Consider the following 22,275-nt stretch of genomic DNA (forward strand, 5'->3'; position numbering starts at 1 on the left):
GTTTGGTATTCTGCATTCAGGTTAAGAAAGTCACAGAGATTAATTTACTGTTTATTTACAAGAAGTGAGAAAATGTACAGTTTTAAATCCAAGTACAAATCCAACACAAAATCTGGATGTGCATTTGAAAAATTATGACCTTAAAGAATTCAAATTAATGTTGCCTAAAAGCAAACATCATGCCCAGGCAGTGAAGTAAGTGATCCACTAGGTGCCAGAAAAGCAAAATGTCCAAATACTCATGCAGATGGGATATAACAAGTCAAAATCATTGCTACTGTTTCGTATTTCAGATATGAAGGCTAGGTTTCGGATAAAGGTTTCCAAAATTAAGACAGACTCTTTACTGTCAGCCATTTATTTAAAAAAAAAAAAAAAAAAAAGGGCAAAAGGAAGTTCCATTAAAAAAAAATTAAAAAACTTTAGCACATCATCCACATATATAAATTGTATTCAGCTTATTCAAGTATGATAACCTCTTAAAATAAAGAAATTTTGATAGATAGGAAGTTCTGTATATTGACCACCTTCCTCCAAGATCACCTTGACATTAAAACTGGACTGGGGCAATAAAAAGAACACGTATTTTGTAACAAATAGTTAAAGAACATCAGATGCAAGCAGGGATCTTCAATAAAGCGTGATTCAGTGGAACCTGCAACCTGAGCATCCATTTACATCCAGTTAGTAATCTAATGCAATCAGCTCACAGAACAGGATCAAACCAAATTTAGACGTCTGTTCATGACAAGCTCCTGCACAGGTAGCGAAGCATTCACACAAATCAAAAAAAGGACTGTAACCTCGAGATGGCAAGGTACATTCAGTTAAATGTCCACACAGAGGATTCAGCATGAAGATGGAGGCCATGACAGCACTCTAAGCTTGTGACAGCTACAGAACAGACAACTCTACAGAGTAAGAAGAGTATTCAAACACAACGTGGATATATTTTATTCTTTACGTGATGGTTATCCTCTCAGTAGCTGAGGCAGAGCATTGTCCATACGTGAGGTCAACAATCTCGCCAGCTCTGTTCAACTATGGCAGACACACGCTTCTCATACTCTCGCTTGTTCTCCTGGTAAAGCTGAGCTGCCTGGCTGTTGGCAGGACTGTTTGGGTTCGGCTCATCCAATAGAGACTGTGATGGGAGAAAATATCCATGTAAATCTTGATCACAAAGCAACCTTCATTATTTAAATACATAGTAGGCCAGGCTTCTACTTGCTTCTGATGACTGCATGCCTATTTTGTGTTCAATCAACACATTCAAGTGTGAAAAACGTGCCCATAGTGCAGTACCATTATAAATAGTAGGGACAGTATTACGCAATGTGACACGATGTCCTCAACGGTCTCAACGACCAGTAGGAGTCTCTCAAATTACACATTACTTGCACTAATCAAACACATGTTTAGGATCTTCTAGATAAGGAACAAATGTGTTTCTGGATATTGATTTTAATGTGTAAAAACGTGTTTGAATAGTGGCACACCACACTGCTGTCTTTTCATGCACACATTTAGCCACATGTCAAGTAGAACTGGCCTTTTGTGTTGATTTCTTGTTGTAAGTACCTGTATAGATGTTAAAATCGAAGAAACGTCATATGTTGGACTCCAGCGGTTCTGAAGAATGTCCAAACATATACTACCATCTGCATAAACTAAGCAAAGAAAAAAAGTGATATAGACATGGATAATTTGATTGTATTAAGAGGGCAAAAAAATTGAATACATAAGTAATCTATTCATTCATTTCATAGAGTTAAACTAACTTACCATTGGGGTGAAACATTTTGGATACAAATCGGACTGTAGGCGGTTTGTTCGGATACTCTTCTGTGAATTCTATTGTGAGTTTGAAAGTTCCTGGGGGAAGACGTTTATGAAAATAAATAAAGTTTCAACCCAAAAGCTCACACCAGCAGATATAAAGCAGCTCTTTAAACATCCGTCTGCATCCATCTAATTTTTTGGATTTATGAATGTGGAAGTGTAAGTACAGTAGTGTTTCATCACTGCAGCGTCCAAAAATGCACAAACAATTCTTGCAAATATGTACTTGATGTTTCACTCATTTCCCATTGAGGTGTTTGTGAGCTAGACATTTACAACATTTAGCAGACACCTTTATCCAGAGCAACCTACATTTATTTCATTTATACAGCTGAGCAACTGAGGATTAAGGGCCTTGATCAGGGGCCCAGGAGTGGCAGCTTGTTGGTCTTGGGATTTGAATTAACAACCTTCTGATCAGCAGTCCAACCACTGAACTACCACTCAGCTACCAAAGAGATACCCAACACCCTAAGCACAGAGCTACCACAAAGACATGGCTCTGTAGTCTTCATGCTGGAATGATGCTGAGCAGTAGCATGTTTTTTTGTATTGAGTACTCAAAAAGCACAGATTGTAAGCATCTGTAACATGGGACTATAATCCGCCACAATTTGAAGGGCCAAATCAAACATATCTTGCTCAGCTAACGGTTTTGACAAGGTAGCAGCTAGATAGAAAAGCTATGTACACAGCTGTTTCTTCGCCAGATAACAGACTTTAAACTGATATACCTTAAAATTTACAAAATGATAATCTTCGCTGTTCCTGACTGATATTTCCAGTGCTAGCTAAACAGTTTATTGGTGTGTTTATCATCAATCACAGTTATTACCAGATAATTAATAACATAACGCATGACTTGATCGTGAAAGAAAGGTCTCAATCATTTAACCGAAAAAATGCGGGGAAAACGTGGATGCAAACAGATTACTGCACAATATTTACGTATAATAGAGGTGTTCATTTTTTAACGCAAGCAGGCCAAATATTAATAATATGGTTTACTGAAAGCATATATATATGGGCTTTGGGGATAATGTGAATTTTTTAGCCCCACCATTCAAATTAACCCGAGGACAGGTTTAAATATATAGTATAGTAGTATATAACTACAGGAACACACAACAAGGACACCTGTTAGCCACTAGCCCACCCTACATTAGTACTGAAACAGACCACAGAGCTGTTGAAATTACATACACCAAGTGAACAGTACTGATCGACTATTGCAAAAAAAAAAAAAAAAATTCACATAACTCATCATCAACAGCCAGTTTAACAACAATAACACCTATTAGTGTATAACACTACTCTGCTTACTGTACCCTGGATTAAGTGTCAATTATTTTTAGCTTTCATGGTGTGGTTACGAGTATTTTTAACTGTTATAAAGCTGCACTCGTATTTACACACCCTGACTAGAGGAGAGACATTGGTAGAGATATTTTGTCAGGTAAAATTGATTAATGGAACTGATTTGAAGAATTACTGAAAGAGGCCACTGAACAAAGACTATGCAAATGGTATATTAACCAATTCTATTAAACATTCTACAGAGACATGTTATTTACCCATAATCAAAAGATTTTTATTTTCAGAGTGAGTCTACAGCTTTCTTGATTTTTTTTTTACGAGATGCCAGCAATGCATTCTGACCTTTGCATTTTCACATGGAAGTGTTGGTGAGCCTCATGATTTAACTATCACACCCATGAAGTCTACCCATTAAGTTCTGCAAGATCTACACTCCAAGAACAATGTTTTCTTAAGAAAAACATCATTTTCCGACATCAAAACTGACTTTACTTTGTAGATGTGCAAAGACCTATACTGGTAATAAAGTTATTTGATAACTTGACCTCTTACACTGATATCTAATGTGCAGTAGACTTTCCAGATGCAGCCGTGAAGCCAACTATCTTCCCAATTAATCTACTGAAACATCGGTTATAGTACAGTCAATGCATGCTTCTCCCCAATGCTTTCATAGGATTCATGTATCTACTGAACACAATCATATCATAGGTGATAAAGGTATCCATGTCACTGCTTTTGATTTGAGCCAAAATTAGGCAACTGTGTAATCATGACTTCTGAGTGGGCAGATTTTATTTTAAAGCTCAAATATTCTTTGTAGCTTAGAGAGTCCAGGTTACCAATATTTGTAGTTTTCACAACATCCCTGAGGAATTTCACAACGTCAAATTTCACAAAGGATGACACAAAGTGACACTACTGACTAAAATTCAATTACATGGGTTTGTTGAGAGCAAAAATAATACATAGTGGAGGGAAAAACAAGCAAACATTTTTCTTCATTAACTTTGGCAGAGAAGCCATTTTAGATATCACCAATTGAACCCCTACTAAAAGATGAAACATTACATAACAGGTATAATGCTGACCCAGAAACAGACAAGCCTGGCTTTAATGCTTGAGAATTCTTAACATTAGTCGTTTAAAAATGAACCCTCACGATGTTCTTAGTTCGATCACAAATAACTGGCCTGTTTGAATGTGCTTAATTTGTCTAGGTATTCCACTCATCAGAGCTACCGTACTCCCTATTCAACACAGGACATGGCAGTTATCTCGTAATTTAATTACACAGACAGTGGATGAACTGGATAACCTCTGATGAAAGACTACAATTAGTAAATCTGGCTTTCATACTTGTTAAATACCAAATGATAAAATGGGACCGTGGAAAAGTCTAGAGTGACATTTAGTATAAGGATCCAATTTGAACGATGTTTTATAATAGAAGATTACAAGAGGTTTAATTCTTTCCATTATCAAGACAGATATGGATAAAGTTCCATTGCTAACTTACCATCTTCAAAAGGTGTCCCCTCTGGACTGAAAGACAAAAGGAGTTGAACAATATCTTAGTTCATTACAAACAATCTCAGACAACAGACCAGCATGTACAAACATGCTTATTGTAGCACACTTCAGTGCCTAGTTGATAGCAAATACACGACTTAGCAAATGTTGGCACTGTATATGACCAGACATCACACAAAATGCGAGATAAGTCCAGCTAACGACTGTGAACCTCCAAACTGCACAAGCTTTATTCTAGGACATAGATGATAGCTTACTGGGAAAGGTTTGCCAGCTGATTAATAAAGATCTCAGTGCATGCTGCCAGGTAAACAACTGTCTGTAGCTCCTGATAATATAAGGTTGATGCTTACCCAAAAATGACAGCGTTCCAGACCATGATGTTATTTTCTGATGGAGCTCCGCTAACTCCTGCTGGAGGATCCTCCTGCAGTCTGAAAAATAAGTTGGAGAAAAGAAATTCCATGACACTGAACACAGCGATGTTGTTGTTTATAAGCAATTTACCAACTAAAAATATTTAAAACGCCGACATACGATATTACCTGAATAATTTGCTATTTTAGTTTATTAAAAAGCCGCCATGTTTGATTTACAAGAAAACATTGCTAGCAAGCTAAAGCTAGCGAAAAGCCCCCTCCAAAACAACCGAGGCCCGGTTTTTCACGCAGCGCTTACCGTTTAAAATCCCTCATTAAACGCCGTCGTGCTGGGGTAGACATCTTGTTCAATTCGAAAATATAAATTTAATCATAAGGTATCGCCGTCGCTTGTTTTGAATCCGGATAAAATGGTAAGTTTTGTGACGTTCAGCTTAGCCTTCCGCTAGCTAGCGTCGCCTCCCTGCCTGTTGTCTGAACTTGTGTAAGGTAACCGCTAAGGACTGGACCCTACCATTTAATCAGACGTGAAGGGGGGAGAGCCGGGTTATAAAGAGCACAAATGTCATTAGTATACAAATGGAACAAACTACATATTTTGTTAAAAACCGACACTGTACATATGTCATGTTCTGATGAAAGTGCCTTAACTTTTTAGTTAGGTCAACAATACTAAAACCAAATGTCCACATCTACACCCCCACTCAGCTTCTGTTATGAACACGAATTATCTTTATGTAGTGATGTTTATTAAACTGTCGCCCGTCTGTTAACCTACACATAAACATGCCATTAACAAGATTCCCAAATAATAACCTTGAAGCTCTATTTCCATTTGGTACAATTTTACTGTCTACAAAAGTATATTGTGGTTGAATATAAATAAATCATGAATATGAACTGTTAACTCTCAGTATGAAGACCTGTTACTGTCAGCAAAGCAAGTAATCATTAGGCTGAAAAATCCAAACAAACCAATCAGAGAAACTGGAAAGTATCAGGTGTGGCTATTTTAATACTAGGGTAACCAGGAGGTACAACAACATTCAAGAGAAGACTTCACCAGAATAAATACAGAGGGTTTACCACAAGATGTAAAAGACTATTAAGCCTCAATAACACATAGACCACATTGGAGTATAGAGAATAAATAAATAAAATCATATACAGTTCTGGAAGCTATCCTGTGGACAGATGAGACAAATGTCATCCTGCACCAGCCTGATGAGAAGAGTATGGAGATTGGAAGGAACTGCTCATGATTTAAAGCATACCCACCAATGGCATGGGCTGTCAATGAAAATGATTCTGGGCTATTTAATCTGCTCAGATTCATCCAAAGACTTCAAAACTCAGTACAGTGGAAAGACCGTGGTAAAGGCCTGGCAGAGCATCAGACCAGGGAATGGACTAGAACATTCCAGAACTGTGGGATTTATTATATAACCATTTATAACAATTACAACCACCATACTCGAAAAATGATTCTAAAGAGAAAGCAGAAGCAGGTACAGGTTACCTGCTTCTGCTTATCTTGTTACACTGGAAAACAAAATGGTAGGCAATGAGTGGTTTAAAAAAGTTGCATGGTGTGAGTGACACATTGGGCACCAGGTGGGGTGTAATCATAGGTACAATCACTGTTGCAGATACTGAAATGGAAATTTGTGGAATGGAAAAAATGTAGCACTACTTGACTTGACATAAGAAAGACATGAGGAAATCCTAACAACTACTATTTAATTATAACCATTGACTATTAATTCAACATTCAAACAACAAACAAACTACTTACTAATTAGAAACTAGCATTCACATTTAATGCAGTGTTAGAAAAACCTGTGTGGGGCCCATATGTGCTTCTCACTTTTGCAGTAAGCTGTTCCTGTTTTGCTTTACTTTTTTTGGCAGAGCAGTAGTTGTATCACCTTCTTTTCTGTTCTGTTGTTTGGGGTTTTTGTAGGACCTGTTAATCAGGGCTAGGTTCAGTCACAAAGGACTGCCTCAAAATGTTCTTTATATGACTATGTTGTTATTGTTTTACTCTACTCAGTTTCAAGAAAAAATAGACATGGCATGGACAGTTTCAGTTTCAAGATGACCTAAAACATCATTTTCCATAATTGACCCACACTGCTGGATCTTAAATACATCTCAAGTCAAGTTTATTTATAAATCACATTTCAAACAACAGGAGTAGACCAAGGTGCTGTACATTAGGAGGCAGCATGATTATCGTTGAATTCGAAATAAACAAATTAATCACAGTTAAAAATGCAAACAGTAAAGTAATATGTTGAGCAGGACAAACTGTGATTAGGATTTTTTAATATATCTAGAATAAAAAAATTGGCTGTAGATTTAAAACCAGAGATTTAGTCAAGTCAAGAAGCTTTCAACCATATCTAGCTGACACAGTACATAATAAAATGAGAATGTTTCTCCAATACTCTGGTGCTACATACAAAACAAAAACAGATAGCTAACTAATAGATTTAATAGATAAACCAGATCTAACTTGGAGATGGAGGCTATTCCAAAGTGTAGGTCAATAGAACAGGTCACATTTGACATAGAACAACCTTAATGTACAAAAAATTGCATCACCTGTACAAAATATGTACATATATTTGCACATTTTGGGTCACATTAACAAAGGTCTTCAAATTTCAGGATAAAAAATGCTTTTAGTTGCATTGGTTTTACAGCACTTTGCAAAACAGGTAAAAAAATTCTAAAAGATTTCACCATCAAGTTATCAAAAAAAAATGTATGAGCCCATGTCCCTGAGCTGCCAAAGTGACTGCTGAGCCACTGAACAAAGTCCTTAATCTGAGGTATATTCTGTTTCACTTGTAAGTGGTTGTGGACCACCAGGTTCACACATTATCCATATGAAATAGAACAAGGCATCTAATAAAGACTTAAAACCTGTAATATTCATTCATTTGTTGGTTAATAAGAAGGCTTTACATGTAGTTGGATATCACATTAGAACCAGGTTCCCCAGGCAAAAGCCTTCTTAATAGATACCCCAGCAACCTCTAGAAACAAAACAAGAGAAATTAGAGAACTGTAAAAGTAAAATAAAATACTAATGATGTAGTTTTACAGCATGCCTAGAATCACTCACATAAACCAGCTTCTTGTTTTCCTCTGCATTCTGAAATGTCTTAAAAATGCTCTCCACATTGGTTTTGTTGATGATGGCTAAGCCTGCAACTATTAAACATGAGACAGCATTAAAGTTTATAGCAGAAATTGTCTAGAATTTAGAAAAAAAAAACCTGGCACCACTTACACTTGGAAGTCATGATCTGCATCGCTTTCTGCTTGATCTCATTCTTGTTGTCACTGTTTTGAGTTAGCGGCTGCGGTACAACCCGGTCAGGCCATATGCGCTCACAAAGGCTTTCGATGTAGGTGGCAATCTGAGCTTCTGAAGGATTCAGATTTTTCAAAAAAGCATTCATTTTCCTAAAAAGCATAAAGTAAACAACAGAGATGTGGGAGCAAAAATATACACTGGTTTTAAAACTTTTTTTTAGGTTAAAGTAAATCACTTTCATTTAGCATTTACCAAGTGTCACTAGTAATTGTAAAAGGATTCAACAACAAAATTATTAACTCAATATGAATTTATGTTGGGTTAATTTCTTAACTAAGAAAAGTGGGTAAAGCTAAGATCCTTTGTGAAGTGTAATTTAATCAACAAATACACAACCACAGCAATTGAATTAAATAACTTTTTACAAAGAGAAACAGGAACATAATCAGAACTTACTTATTTATCACTGCTGTAAATGGTGTTACAACAGCCTTCATGATTTTAAAGGTGTATGAATTTCCTGAAGAAGGAACATTTTATTCAAATCAATATTTTGTTGTTAAACTATCTTGAAAGAGGATAACATACTATTTGTACAAATCATTACACCACATATGTACTCAATAGGTGACTAGCTTATACCTATATTAACTGGCCCATTACCCTACCACAGGTACAGTGTACAATTACTGTTAGTATGCATTGCTCAGCCCACCTTTATCATGTCCATCAATGGAAATGGACCACTAAATGAACAATGACTAGAATCAGATGCAGCAGCAGCATTAAACACCTCACTATCTCTGATGCCAACAGCAGTCCTGTAGAAACTGACCACTAATAAAGACTCTGAGCCACATTTTCCAATGCAGGGTCTGAGGGCCTACAGGGTCTGTGAAGTATTGCCAGGAGGTCAAAATTACTTACAATCTGTAAAATTACTGATTTCTTATAGTTATTACCCTGTTTGTTTGGTCCTTTAGGCTTAATCAAGCCCTTAATAAACCAAAGACTAGTAAGTCTTAAATTTCACTTGAACCTAAAAACGACTCATAACATTTTTGACAAAAAGTGTTTCCTGTGTGGGGAAAATTGAGATTTAAAAAAAGAAAAAAGTATTGTGTGCATTTAAATAATGCTGAAGAAATAAATCTGTAATTAATGGATCTGTGGATTAATGAATTTATTTCACAGTTAAAATGGTCTCTGGTTGCACAATGTTTAAGTAGCCCTAGGTTAGAAGTGGATTGTGCATGGAAAAAGATGAGATATATTCTATAACTTCTTTCTGCTGGGATAACAAGATGAACATGTTTAACAAACTGACCAGTAATAGAACACAATAGAAATATGTAGTCAGTATTTATAGGTATGTATAGTTTTTATAATAAAAAATGAACTATATTTAAAACAAGATTCCAATCAAATTTGTTGTGACAGCTTAGAAATCAGATTATAATGCCATTACTAAATTAACCTCTGACTGAACATGCAAATAGTTTTGGGTTATATGGCAGCCTAATAGATGCACCCAATTGCTGCTTATCACTAATGATTTGTAAAAACATTATTATAAACCTACCAGAGATTTCCTTCAGTAAATCAAATATCACTTTATTGGCTATAGGTTGTTCCATAGAGACGGACATTTTCTTATCTCCTGATGGCTGGCTTGGCGACTCTTCAAGATGAGGGTCTTCCTCCTTCTTTTCAGGTTTGTCTCTTTCTGGTGATTTTCTGTGTGGCAGATCTTCTGCCTGGCTTACATACCCAGTATATTTGCAGTCTGAAAGAGTATCACTTGAGGAATGGATCGAATGATCCTCGTAACTTTCAGATGGACTGCAAGCTGCAGCATGTTTCAATTTATTTTCGAATTTAAGGAATTTTGTCCTTGCGGCAAACTGTGCTATATTTACACTGACATCTTCAAGTTTAATAGGATGTGCAGTGTGGTCTGTGTTTTGTTGTTCACCCGTGCATGTGGGCATCTGATCAGATGTGATCAAGTGTCCTCCATCTGCCTCTAATGACTCATCATCAGTTGCTTTGTGTGGTCTCTCTGCACACAATTCATGTTGAGGTATGGCCTTGGATTTACTGCATTCGGACATGACTTCCTGTTCCTTCTCGTCCCCTTTAAGGTTACAAATCTAGGAAATTAAGAGAGACTTATCAGTCAAAACAATGAAAGCCAGAAATCAATGTTTGGAATGACTTAATACTTATAGAACCTTTAACACTGACAGTCATTAATTAATATTGAATATTGGTTATTAAGTCACTAGTAGTGGTAGCAGCTGTTTTAATTGCAATAATATGCAATGAATCATTAATTCAGTAGCTGCTTTATCCTGGTCAAGGTTGTGGTGAATCCAGAGCTGATCCAGGGTACAGACAAGTGAAAGGAATGCCATCACAGTTCACCATGCACACACAGATTCACATCAAAGGTTACTTCTGATAGACAACACAATTACTCAAAGTTTTTGAGAGGTAAAATCAGAGAACCTAGAGGAACTCCAGGCAGACAGAGAAAAGAATGCGATTCTTTTTTAATTTAACTGGCGACCTTGGAGATGTGAGGTTTCAATGCTGACTGGTGTACTATCATGCCACCCTACGCAATATATTTTAGCAATTTTTCTAACCAAAATGAATTTTACAAAAGAATTTAAAGATTTGTTAAATGTGTCTATAACCAGAGTAGGCCTGCTCAGTGACAAGCAATGGCAGAGGCAAAGAGAAGACTTTCCAGGAGAAGAGGTGAGAAGTCATGGCTAACAATAAGATCAACATTGGTGTTTTGCATTTTATTGAATAGTTTTTGAGAGTATTTTTTTGAGAGTATTTGTATTTTATTGAATAGTTTTAAGAGTTTTACACTACTGCTATTAACATGTAGTTAAACACGAATCAGCTTTAAAGCCAACTAATAGAATAACAATACAATAAGTGTGGATTTGTTTTTAAAACTCAGAGTACATGGCTCATGAGTACATAGTCAAATACACAAAGGTAGGAGTAGTTCCATTTCCAACTATTTTGTTTTCTGTATAGTGTATATTTTACAGTGGAGGTGCAAGGGATGAGCAATATTATTTACACCTGATCAAAATAAATCACGGCTATAATCTGTGGACTAGTGAATCAGCTCTCCTTTTTGTTCCATGTTTACCTCATCATCGTTTTGGCCAAGAGTGAGAAAGGATGCAATCTCCCCCAAAAGAAACCACACCCCTCCATAATGCTCTTCTTCATGCTGCATCCAGTCAATTGGACCAAGGAACTTGAATACAAGCTCAGAGTTGCCAAATTCTGCATTCGCCACCAGATCCTAAAGAAGCAGTTGTGATAAATATGTTTGTTTAATAGCTATTTTTCTTTATATACCACCATCAAATAAAGGTTACAGCTTACTTGCAAGGATTTTTCCAAAATCTCTCTCGCTTCTTCTTTATTCCACTCTGTTTTTGGCTTTTCCACCATAGTCATTAAGGAAAGCAAGTGTCCTATTTTCTGAAAAGTTATTCAGTTGTTCAAGATGAGTACCAACTAATAAAACTCCCAAATGTGCAAGAGAATGACTATATTATAAACCGGATCCATTTCTCACCTTGCATTGATCATAAAACTGTATTATCTCTGACTGGTTCCTTTTCACATCCCAGTGGAGGTTCTCAGGATTATTGCTGTCCTCCAAGTGAAATGTGAAACACAACTCATCTCCTTCCATCTGGACCTAGGAGGATAAAGCCAACAATTAATGTTTAACTAACTAAAAAGCCATATGCCATTTCTTCTCAGGATTGTTGAGTAAATTATGTAATGTTATGTAATGGAATGAGAGGAAAGATGAGCTGAGGCCCTTTCTATTTTGATTTTAGTACCCAAAGTTTGATACAGAGTGGTACAACCAGATGAACTATTCCCTGATCACATACCCACAGCATCAACCAGCCTTGCTTTCACCAATGACAAAACTGATGTATTCATCTCTATTTATATCTAGCCAGAACAAACATACTGTATAGAGCAAATCCTGCAGAATATAATCCATACTATCACTGCTGAACAGTTATTTATTTGGGTGCTGTATCTTTCTTTGTGACACATTCATACAATTTGAGTGAATCAGAAAAAGCAGTGTTTCTGTTTTAATTTGGTTGTTATTTTTCAATGTGAATACTATGACCCTTCACCAAACCAAAATTACAGCAGTCCTGCAATCAGAAACTGAGTAATAAATTTAATAAATGTAAAAATAATTAACCACACAGCATTACTGTAGCATTGTCTAGACTGGTCCACTTATACGTATGAATGGGGTAGATAGCGTATATAAAATGTGACTTACATTAGTGACAGTAACTGCCCAAAATCCAACCCTCCACATCTCGTAGGAGAGCTTAAATTCCATCCTATCCTCCTCTAGAGACCACACAGAATTATCAGAATGATCATCAGCCTAAGAAAAAAAAAAACAATCAATGACTCATGAGCAGCCCTAATAATATATATATATACACACACATGTACACATACACACTGGTGTGAAAAAGTGTTGGCCCCTTCCTGATTTTTTTTTTATTTGTCACACTTTAATGTTTCAGATCATCGAACAATTTTAAATATTAGTCAAAGATAACACAAGTAAACAGTAAAAAATAATAAGATTTTTATTAAGGGAAAACAAAATCCAAACCTACATGGCCCTGTTTGGAAAAGTGCTTGTCCCCCAAACCTAATAACTACCACCCTTAGCAGCATGAACTGCAATCAAGCGTTTTCGATAACTTGCAATGAGTCTGTTACAGCACTGTGGGGGAATTATAGTCTACTTATCTTTGCAAAATTGTTGTAATTCAGCCACATTGGAGGGTTTTTGAGTGTGAATCGCATTTTTAAGGTCATGCCACAGCATCAATAGGCTTCAGATCAGGACTTTGACTAGGCCACTCCAAAGTCTTCATTTTGTTTTTCTTCAGCCATTCAGAGGTGGATTGCTGGTGTGTTTTGGACCATTGTCCTGCTGCAGAACCCAAGTTTGCTTCAGCTTGAGGTCACGAACAGATGGACGCATATTGTCCTTCAGGATTTTTTGGTAGACAGCAGAATTCATGGTTCCATTTAATCACAGCAAGATTTCCAGCTCCCGAAACAGCAAAACAGCCCCAGACCATCACACTACCACCACCATATTTTACTGTTGGCATGATGATCTTTTTCTGAAATGCAATGTTACTTTTATGCCAGATATAATGGGGGACACACCTTCCAAAAAGTTAAACTTTTGTCTCGTCAGTCCACAGAGTATTTTCCTAAAAGTCTTGGGGATCATCAAGATGTTTTCTGGCAATTCTGAGACAAGCCTTTGTTCTTTTTGCTCAGCAGCAATTTTTGTCCAGTCTCTTTCTTATGGTGGGGTTATGAACACTGACCTTAACTGAGGCCTGCAGTTCTTTGGATGTTTTTGTGGGGTATTTTGTGACATCTTGAATGAGTCTCTTGGGGTAATTTTGGTTGGCCGACCACTCCTGGGAAGGTTCACCACTGTTCCATGTTTTCGCCATGTGTGAATAATGGCGCTCACTGTGATCCGCTGGAGTCCCAAAGCTTTAGAAATGGCTTTATACCCTTTTCCAGACTGATAGACATAAATTACGTCCTCTCTGCATGGTGTGTAGCTTTTGAGGATCTTTGGTCTACTTCACTTTGTCAGTCAGGTCTTATTTAAGTGATTTCTTGATTGTGAACAGGTGTGGCAGTAATCAGTCATGTGCCAAACACATCTTCGCACAGGGCCATGTGCGTTTGGATTTTGTTTTCCCTTAATAATAAAAACCTTCACTTAAAAAAATGCATGTTGTGTTTACTGTGTTATCTTTGACTAATATGTAAATTTGTAAAAAAAAAAAAAAAAAAATCAGGTAGGGGCCAACACTTTTGCACACCACTGTACATTATATATATATATACACATATACAAATAAATAAATAAATAAATATACATATGTGTGTATATATATATATATATATATATATATATATATATATATATATATATATATATATATATATATATATATATATTACACACACACACACACACAGTGGGGCAAAAAAGTATTTAGTCAGCCAGCAATTGTGCAAGTTCACCCACTTAAAAAAAATGAGAGAGGCCTGTAATTTTCAGAATTCATATCATAGGTAGACTTCAACTATGAGAGACAGAATGGGGGAAAGAATCCAGGAAATCACATTGTAGGATTTTTAATGTATTAATTGGTAAATTCCTTGGTAAATTAATTATTTGTTCACCTACAAAAAAGCAAGATTTCTGGCTCTCACAGACCTGTAACAACTTCTTTAAGAGGCTCCTCTGCCCTCCACTCATTACCTGTATTAATGGCACCTGTGAATTCGTTATCAGTATAAAAGACACCTGTCCACAACCTCAAACAGTCAGACTCCAAACTCCACTATGGCCAAGACCAAAGAGCTGTCAAAGGACACCAGAAACAAAATTGTAGACCTGCACCAGGCTGGGAAGACTGAATCTGCAATAGGTAAGCAGCTTGGTGTGAAGAACTCAACTGTGGGAGGAATTATTATAAAAAGGAAGACATACAAGACCGCTGATAATCTCCCTCGATTTGGGGCTCCACGCAAGATCTCACCCCATGGGGTCAAAATGATCACAGGAACGGTGAGCAAAAATCCCATAACCACATGGGGGGACCTAGTGAATGACCTGCAGAGAGCTGGGACCAAAGTAACAAAGGCTAATATCAGTAACACACTATGCCGCTAGGGACTCAAATCCTGCAGTGCCAGACGTGTCCCCCTGCTTAAACCAGTACGTGTCTGGGCCCGATTGAAGTTTGCTAGAGAGCATTTGGATGATCCAGAAAAGTATTGGGAGAATGTCATATGGTCAGATGAAACCAAAATAGAACTTTTTGGTAAAAACTCAACTTCTCATGTTTGGAGGAGACAGAATACTGAGTTGCATCCAAAGAACACCATACCTGCTGTGAAGCATGGGGGTGAAAACATCATGCTTTGGGTTTTTCAGTTTTTCTGCAAAAAGACCAGGATGACTGATCCGTGTAAAGGAAATAATGAATGAATAATGTTTCATGAGATTTTGAGTGAAAACCTCCTTCCATCAGCAAGGGCATTAAAGATGAAACGTGGCTGGGTCTTTCAGCATGACAATGATCCCAAACGCACAGCCGGGGCAACGAAGGAGTGGCTTTGTAAGAAGCATTTCAAGGTCCTGGAGTGGCCTAGCCAATCTCCAGATCTCAACCCCATAGATCTTTGGAGGGAGTTGAAAATCCGTGTTACTCAGAGACAGCCCCAAACATCACTGCTCTGGAGGAGATCTACATGGAGGAATGGGCCAAACTACCAGCAACAGTGTATAAAAACCTGGTGGAGACTTATAGAAAACATTTGACCTCTGTCATTGCCAACAAAGGGTATATAACAAAGTATTGAGATGAACTTTTGTTATTGACCAAATACTTATTTTCCACCATAATTTGCAAATAAATTCTTTAAAAATCAAACAATGTGATTTTCTGGATTTTTTTTTTCTCATTATGTCTCTTAGTTGAAGTGTATATATGATGAAAATTACAGGCCTCTCTCATCTTTTTAAGTGGGAGAACTTGCACAATTGGTGGCTGACTAAATACTTTTTTGCCCCACTGTGTGTGTGTATACACATATTTGTATTTGTTTAATATTAAGGTAATATTTGTTTCCCTCACACTTTCACAGATGGAGCCCTCGTTGCTGTTTGTACCTTCGTTCACTATTACTGCAGCCCTGCGGTGTGACACGGGTCCCTCTTTTACTTTTTTCTTTTTCCTCTTTAATTTTGTTTTCATATGATTGACAATGTTATGAATGCTTTTTTTCTTTTTGCCTGTATGACAAATAAAAGAGTGTGTACAGACATTACCAAAATCAATGTCAATTAATTTCTTATCACATAGGCATAAAGTCTACTTGATTTGTGTGGGTAAATCAACAAGACACACACAAATTTTATAAAGTGTGTATGGATTACATTTTTTTAAATGATACCAACACCTTTTGTTTCAGCTTTGTGTTCTTCAAATGGATGTTCCTCTGTTTCACTCTGCAGCCTGAGAAATAGAAATCAACTATTAAACCTAGATTAACCGAAACATGATACTTATTGAATAATTATTTGCTTGTTCCCAAATATCGTTATGAAACTTACACATCAGTGCTCTCACTCAGCTCTGAAGAAGAAATGTCCCTATCTGGGTCAGGAGTTTCCATAATCGTGGTTTCCAGGGGTCTTTGGTCCAGCTGTGAAACAATTAGGTGGTTCAAGTTGTCTGGGTCAGAGAGCAATGTCACAAATTCCAGCACTAAAAAGGAACAAAGGTTGAATAGCAACATGTAATTAAAATATCACAGCATTCATTTAATAATCTCACAGATACCATTAATTCTATCACTGTTGCAGTGAAAATATACCATGTGCAGAAAAACTAGGGTCGTGAATGTTTTTTCAACTGCTAAAGTCACAGATGTCTATGCAGACCAAATTGTGAATTATTTTCATTGATTTTATACAAAATGAAAGAACTCATCATTCATACTCCACCACCTGGAAAACTCTATACAGGTGCTGGTCATCAAAAAGTTGATTTATTTCACTAATTCCATTCAAAAAGTGAAACTTGTATATTATATTCATTCATTACACACAGACTGATATTTCAAATGTTTATTTCTTTTAATTTTGATGATTATAACTGACAACTAAGGAAAATCAAAATTCAGTATCTCAGAAAATTAGAATATCACTTAAGACCAATACAAAGAAAGGATTTTTAGATATCTGGGCCAAGTGAAAAGTATGAATCCAGTATGGGGGTCCTTTTGCCTGAATTACTGCAGCAATGCGGCGTGGCATGGAGTCGATCAGTCTGTGGCACTGCTCAGGTGTTATGAGAGCCCAGGTTGCTCTGATAGTGGCCTTCAGCTCTTCTGCATTGTTGGGTCTGGCATACCTCACAATACCCCATAGATTTTCTATGGTGTTAAGGTCAGGCAGTTTGCTGGCCAATTAAGAACAGGGATCCCATGGTCCTTAAACCAGGTACTGGTAGCTTTGGCACTGTGTGCAGGTGCCAAGTCCTGTTGGAAAAATGAAATCTGCATCACCATAAAGTTGGTCAGCAGCAGGTATACGGCCGCGCTGACCTTGGACCTCAGAAAACACAGTGGACCAACACCAGCAGATGACATGGCACCCCAAACCATCACTGACTGTGGAAACTTTACACTGGACCTCAAGCAACGTGGATTGTGTGCCTCTTCTCTCTTCCTCCAGACTCTGGGACCCTGATTTCCAAAGGAAATGCAAAATTTACTTTCATCAGAGAACATAACTTCGGACCACTCAGCAGCAGTCCAGTCCTTTTTGTCTTTAGCCCAGGCGAGACACTTCGGACGCTGTCTGTTGGTCAAGAGTGGCTTGACACAAGGAATGCGACAGCCGAAACCCATGTCTTGCATACGTCTGCGCGTAGTGGTTCTTGAAGCACTGTCTCCAGCTGCAGTCCACTCTTTGTGACTCTCCCCCACATTTTTGAATGGGTTTTGGTTCACAATCCTCTCCAGGGTGCGGTTATCCCTAATGCTTGTACACTTTTTTCTACCACATTTTTTCCTTCCCTTCGACTCTCTATTAATGTGCTTGGACACAGAGCTCTGTGAACAGCCAGCCTCTTTTGCAATGACCTTTTGTGTCTTGCCATCCTTGTGCAAGGTGTCAGTTGTCGTCTTTTAGACAACTGTCAAGTCAGCAGTCTTCCCCATGATTGTGTAGCCTACAGAACTAGACTGAGAGACCATTTAAAGGCCTTTGCAGGTGTTTTGAGTCAATTAGCTGATTAGAGTGTGGCACCAGGTGTCTTCAATATTGAACCTTTTCACAATATTCTAATTTTCTGAGATACTGAGAATTTGGGATTTTCCTTAGTTGTCAGTTATAATCATCAAAATTAAAAGAAATAAACATTTGAAATATACCAGTCTGTGTGTAATGAATGAATATAATATACAAGTTTCACTTTTTGGATGGAATTACCATCTTTTAGTAAATTTAGAACACTGCTAATAGACAAAAAGACAAATGTATTCAATATGACTATCGTTTTAACAATTTAATATACTATACACAATAACACAACAACCATTTATAATAAAACATTAGAATGCTAACTATCCACTATATCACTGAAGCACATTCAGGACATTATCTGAACCTAAAAAATGTGTTACACCAAAACCAAAATGTTTAAATAGCTCTACCCTGTTGGCTTAAAACTTAAGAAATGGATAGTATTGACAGTTAACGGTTATTATTAAAATGATTGTGCCTTTATAATGGTAAAGTATTGTATTGCTTCAGTGTCCAGCTGATCATGGACTGTACTGAATAATTTATATATACTATGCATGGGGGAAAAACACTGTGCCCTACTTTTTTCAGATTATTTTTAAATGTGAGCGAACACTTCCACTAATGTATTTGAGAAAGCCACCAGCAATATAAGTGAAAACAAGCTGGCAATTGTTCACTGCCAAGCTGGCAAAAAAGTATTGGAACACAAAGAACAGGCAAAGGAAATCACACTAACCTTTCAAAGCCATAATTTCTTGGAAGGCACAGTAGTAGACATTTGGTTCCCAGAGATGTTTTGGCAAAAGATTGTGTATGAGGGCTCTACAGAAGCTCCTAATTTCAGCAATCTCTTCAGCCTTAGAACTAAATGCCGTGGACCTGAGCAAGTCATAAACACAAACTGTATCTACAAATACAGACATGCACAAAAAGTGATCTTATTTTAACGGTCTGCATCCATGGTTAGTCCATAAGAGTTCATTTAAAAGAAAAAGTGAAGCAATGCCATTCTGCACGGTTGTACAACTAGGCTGCAACAAACACTAACCGAGCAGGAAGTAAAAATAGTGCCATGCATACAAAATAAGGAATTGCAATATAAATATGTGTTAATGCACACCATGTAATTTGAGACACAGGGGCAAACTAAATAGGTGTTTGCTTACCCATCTGGCTGCTTTGTGTTGTGAAGGTGCTTGGTGAGGATCTGAATGCAGCCAAGAGCAGTGACTGAGAGATCTATGTCTTTGGCCTTATAAATGATCTCATCCATGACCAAGTTGAATTCAGTGAGCAATGCTAGATGTAGAGACTGACTGTCTCCAATTTCTGGAATAGTGCTCCATGGCAGGACCAGGTGAGTGTAGGCACGCTTAAACACTGCAATATACACATCGTCACAATGGTGCCTTTTTTTACCTTACTGAACAACTGTAATTGCACTGTATATTATATAGTAAATGTTAATGGATTATTCGATTACTTTTGGCCAAGATCATTACAACTGTAAAATCATAGGGATGACTCTGTCTATGACTCATTAGATATGACACAACATTTTTTGAAGAGAAAGTGAAAGTTAGAACTTACTGTGCTGAAGTGACTGTTGGATATTTGGATACTGTGACTGCGGAGATGCTTTCTGTACAACCCGGACTGCTGAGTCTGGTGCATCACTGCCAACTATATGGCCGGTCTCACTTTTTTGCTGTAGCTAGGTAAATAAATCACTTATCAGTCATTGATTGGCAATTACAGTTTTTTTAATCGGCCCTAAAACTAAACTTGAGGTAAAAGTATCCTGAAGAGAAAAGATATTCTCGTAGGATCTGTGTGATCTTGGGTTATGTCACTGTATGGTTTTTATATTACATCTTTTCATTAATATAATTTTCTGATTAACTTTTTCAATGTATAATGAATCTTTCACTGAACACACATAATGTTGTTTATAATAATAATAATAATAATAATAATAATAATAATAATAATAATAATATCAACAACGGGCATTGTGGAAGAGTCACATAATGAGGTTTATAATAATAACAACAACAAAAACAACGCTTTATATGTCGTTGACTGTTCTTTTCTTGGCTTATCATCTTAGTATCCTTTATGGTCATTCTGAACTTAGACATATAGTTGATATATAGGAGAAAAACATACCTGAGATATTATAGCTCGATCAGAGTCACATTCCGTTTGAGTGCCACTTTCACAAGATTTGCTATTGCCTTCAGGTAGAAAAATGATAAGAAAAAACAGAGCACAGCAGCACACCTGGATCAAAAATGGTCCCAACTCTGAAAAATACCAAAACAAACCTAAAAATACAGTGAATATATGACTCCAAAGATACATTTCTAGCTTTTCTTTTTCGCTTCAGATAAAGACGTCTGTTTCAGACTTAACTCCGACTATAAACTGGCACTTCCGGATAAATGAAATGCCAAAGCACTAAAGGCGCAAGGATGCCGGAGTTGTGGCTGCAGTTCCGTTAATGACCACACGGTGGAAACGTTACAACAAAACGGACGTTTCTGATGTAACCCACTTGTTAATACACCAAGGTGACCTGGGGTTTCATTTATAAAACTGTGTGTAGGATCCCTACTAAAAGTTTACGTACGCCCAAAAGCCAAAAATGGCGTATGCTAAAAAAAATTATTAAAGGTTATAATTATATTAAAAGCAACATTGTTATAATCAGGGCCGGCCCTGCGCATAGGCAGAATAGGCAAATGCTAAGGGCGCCGCCCACCACTAGGGGCGCCCGTGCGCCCAAATTATTATTTATATATATATATATATATATATATATATATATATATATATATTTATATATTTTATATATATATATATATTACCTGAGAAGTATTTTATTTATATATTTATTATATATATTTTATTGCTGTAAGAAAGGCAAGGAAAGCAAGGTCTCCGTAATATAGTTTTTTTATATAGTTTGTGTGTGTTTCCAAAATATTTTCAAAATAAAGAAAAACAGGACAAAGCTGTGCAGTTTGTTTCTGTGTAAGTTTATGAACAAAATGATCGGAACACAATTGTCTGTGATTCCAGGGGCACCAGGTGAAATCTTGCCTAGGGCAGCAAATTGGCCAGGGCCGGTCCTGGTTATAATTATATTAAAAACAAAATTGTTACAGTTTCTACTTTTTAATATTGTTAAACTCACCAAGCCATCACGTACTGCGCCTGCATTTAGTCTGTTCCCTACACTGCTATGTGTCAAGATAAAGGAATAGTGTTGAACCATGCCAGCGTGCCACAATGTTTGTGAGAGTCATGTTGGAGTCACATATGATTTAAGTATACCACCGTAAGTATACCATTGAAAACGACAGATATTATGGCACTCAGGGACGGCTGTGATATACCAGACCTATAGGGTGAGATGATAGATTCCAATAGAATTATTTCATATACAAAAAGGTCTTAGAGACAAAGTTGAGGATTACTTATAGTTTTTTTATATAAATAATTTACCTGTCTGCCAATTCCCGCTGGAAACAGCCGGTTGCCAAGAACCCCAGTGTGGTGAGGACTTGTATTTGGACTGGGATGGCATGGTTCCGGCGTGTTGCCCTCTCTATTACTGGACCCAATTCAGCACATAGATCTAAGAGCACAGCTCTAGGGAATCATAATGGGCCAGGATATCATCATGGTCCCTGAAAACTCGTTCTCTCCTTATTATGCCATTGGCGTAATCCTCCAACAGTGCCAGCAGTGCCATCATGAAGCATTACATACCCGGGTCACCGGAGGATTTATATGTTTCTAGCAATTAGACTGATCGTTAAAACCTTGACAAAATCACAGAATTAATTTGTGGGCGAAAATTTAAGACGAAAATGTTATAGTGAACACATACTTCTTCATGACGGTTT

The 22,275-nt window shown here is 37.1% G+C and overlaps 2 protein-coding genes across 2 annotated transcripts; both read right to left on the bottom strand.

Moving 5' to 3' along the window:
• Window positions 1–39: 39 nt before the first annotated feature.
• ube2a (ubiquitin-conjugating enzyme E2A (RAD6 homolog)) lies at window positions 40–5,552 on the bottom strand. Its single transcript, XM_060885705.1, has 6 exons — window positions 5,371–5,552; window positions 5,046–5,126; window positions 4,679–4,704; window positions 1,786–1,875; window positions 1,582–1,670; window positions 40–1,144 (listed from the first exon to the last, which is right to left on the bottom strand). The coding sequence occupies exons 1-6, from the start codon at window positions 5,412–5,414 to the stop codon at window positions 1,016–1,018; spliced, it is 459 nt and encodes a 152-aa protein (XP_060741688.1). The 5' UTR covers window positions 5,415–5,552; the 3' UTR covers window positions 40–1,015.
• Window positions 5,553–7,215: 1,663 nt separating this feature from the next.
• Window positions 7,216–20,813, bottom strand: si:rp71-46j2.7 (uncharacterized). The gene is made up of 16 exons (XM_060885600.1): window positions 20,531–20,813; window positions 19,952–20,075; window positions 19,528–19,741; window positions 19,098–19,240; window positions 16,661–16,814; window positions 16,507–16,562; window positions 16,182–16,339; window positions 12,758–12,868; window positions 12,017–12,142; window positions 11,821–11,919; window positions 11,579–11,737; window positions 9,983–10,553; window positions 8,857–8,920; window positions 8,374–8,549; window positions 8,206–8,294; window positions 7,216–8,116 (listed from the first exon to the last, which is right to left on the bottom strand). Exons 1-16 carry the CDS (start codon window positions 20,723–20,725, stop codon window positions 8,042–8,044), a joined length of 2,514 nt encoding a protein of 837 aa, XP_060741583.1. The 5' UTR covers window positions 20,726–20,813; the 3' UTR covers window positions 7,216–8,041.
• Window positions 20,814–22,275: the final 1,462 nt, after the last annotated feature.

The sequence above is a fragment of the Tachysurus vachellii genome, chromosome 13 (assembly GCF_030014155.1).
Source record: "Tachysurus vachellii isolate PV-2020 chromosome 13, HZAU_Pvac_v1, whole genome shotgun sequence".
In the NCBI taxonomy this organism is placed as follows: Eukaryota; Metazoa; Chordata; class Actinopteri; order Siluriformes; family Bagridae; genus Tachysurus; species Tachysurus vachellii.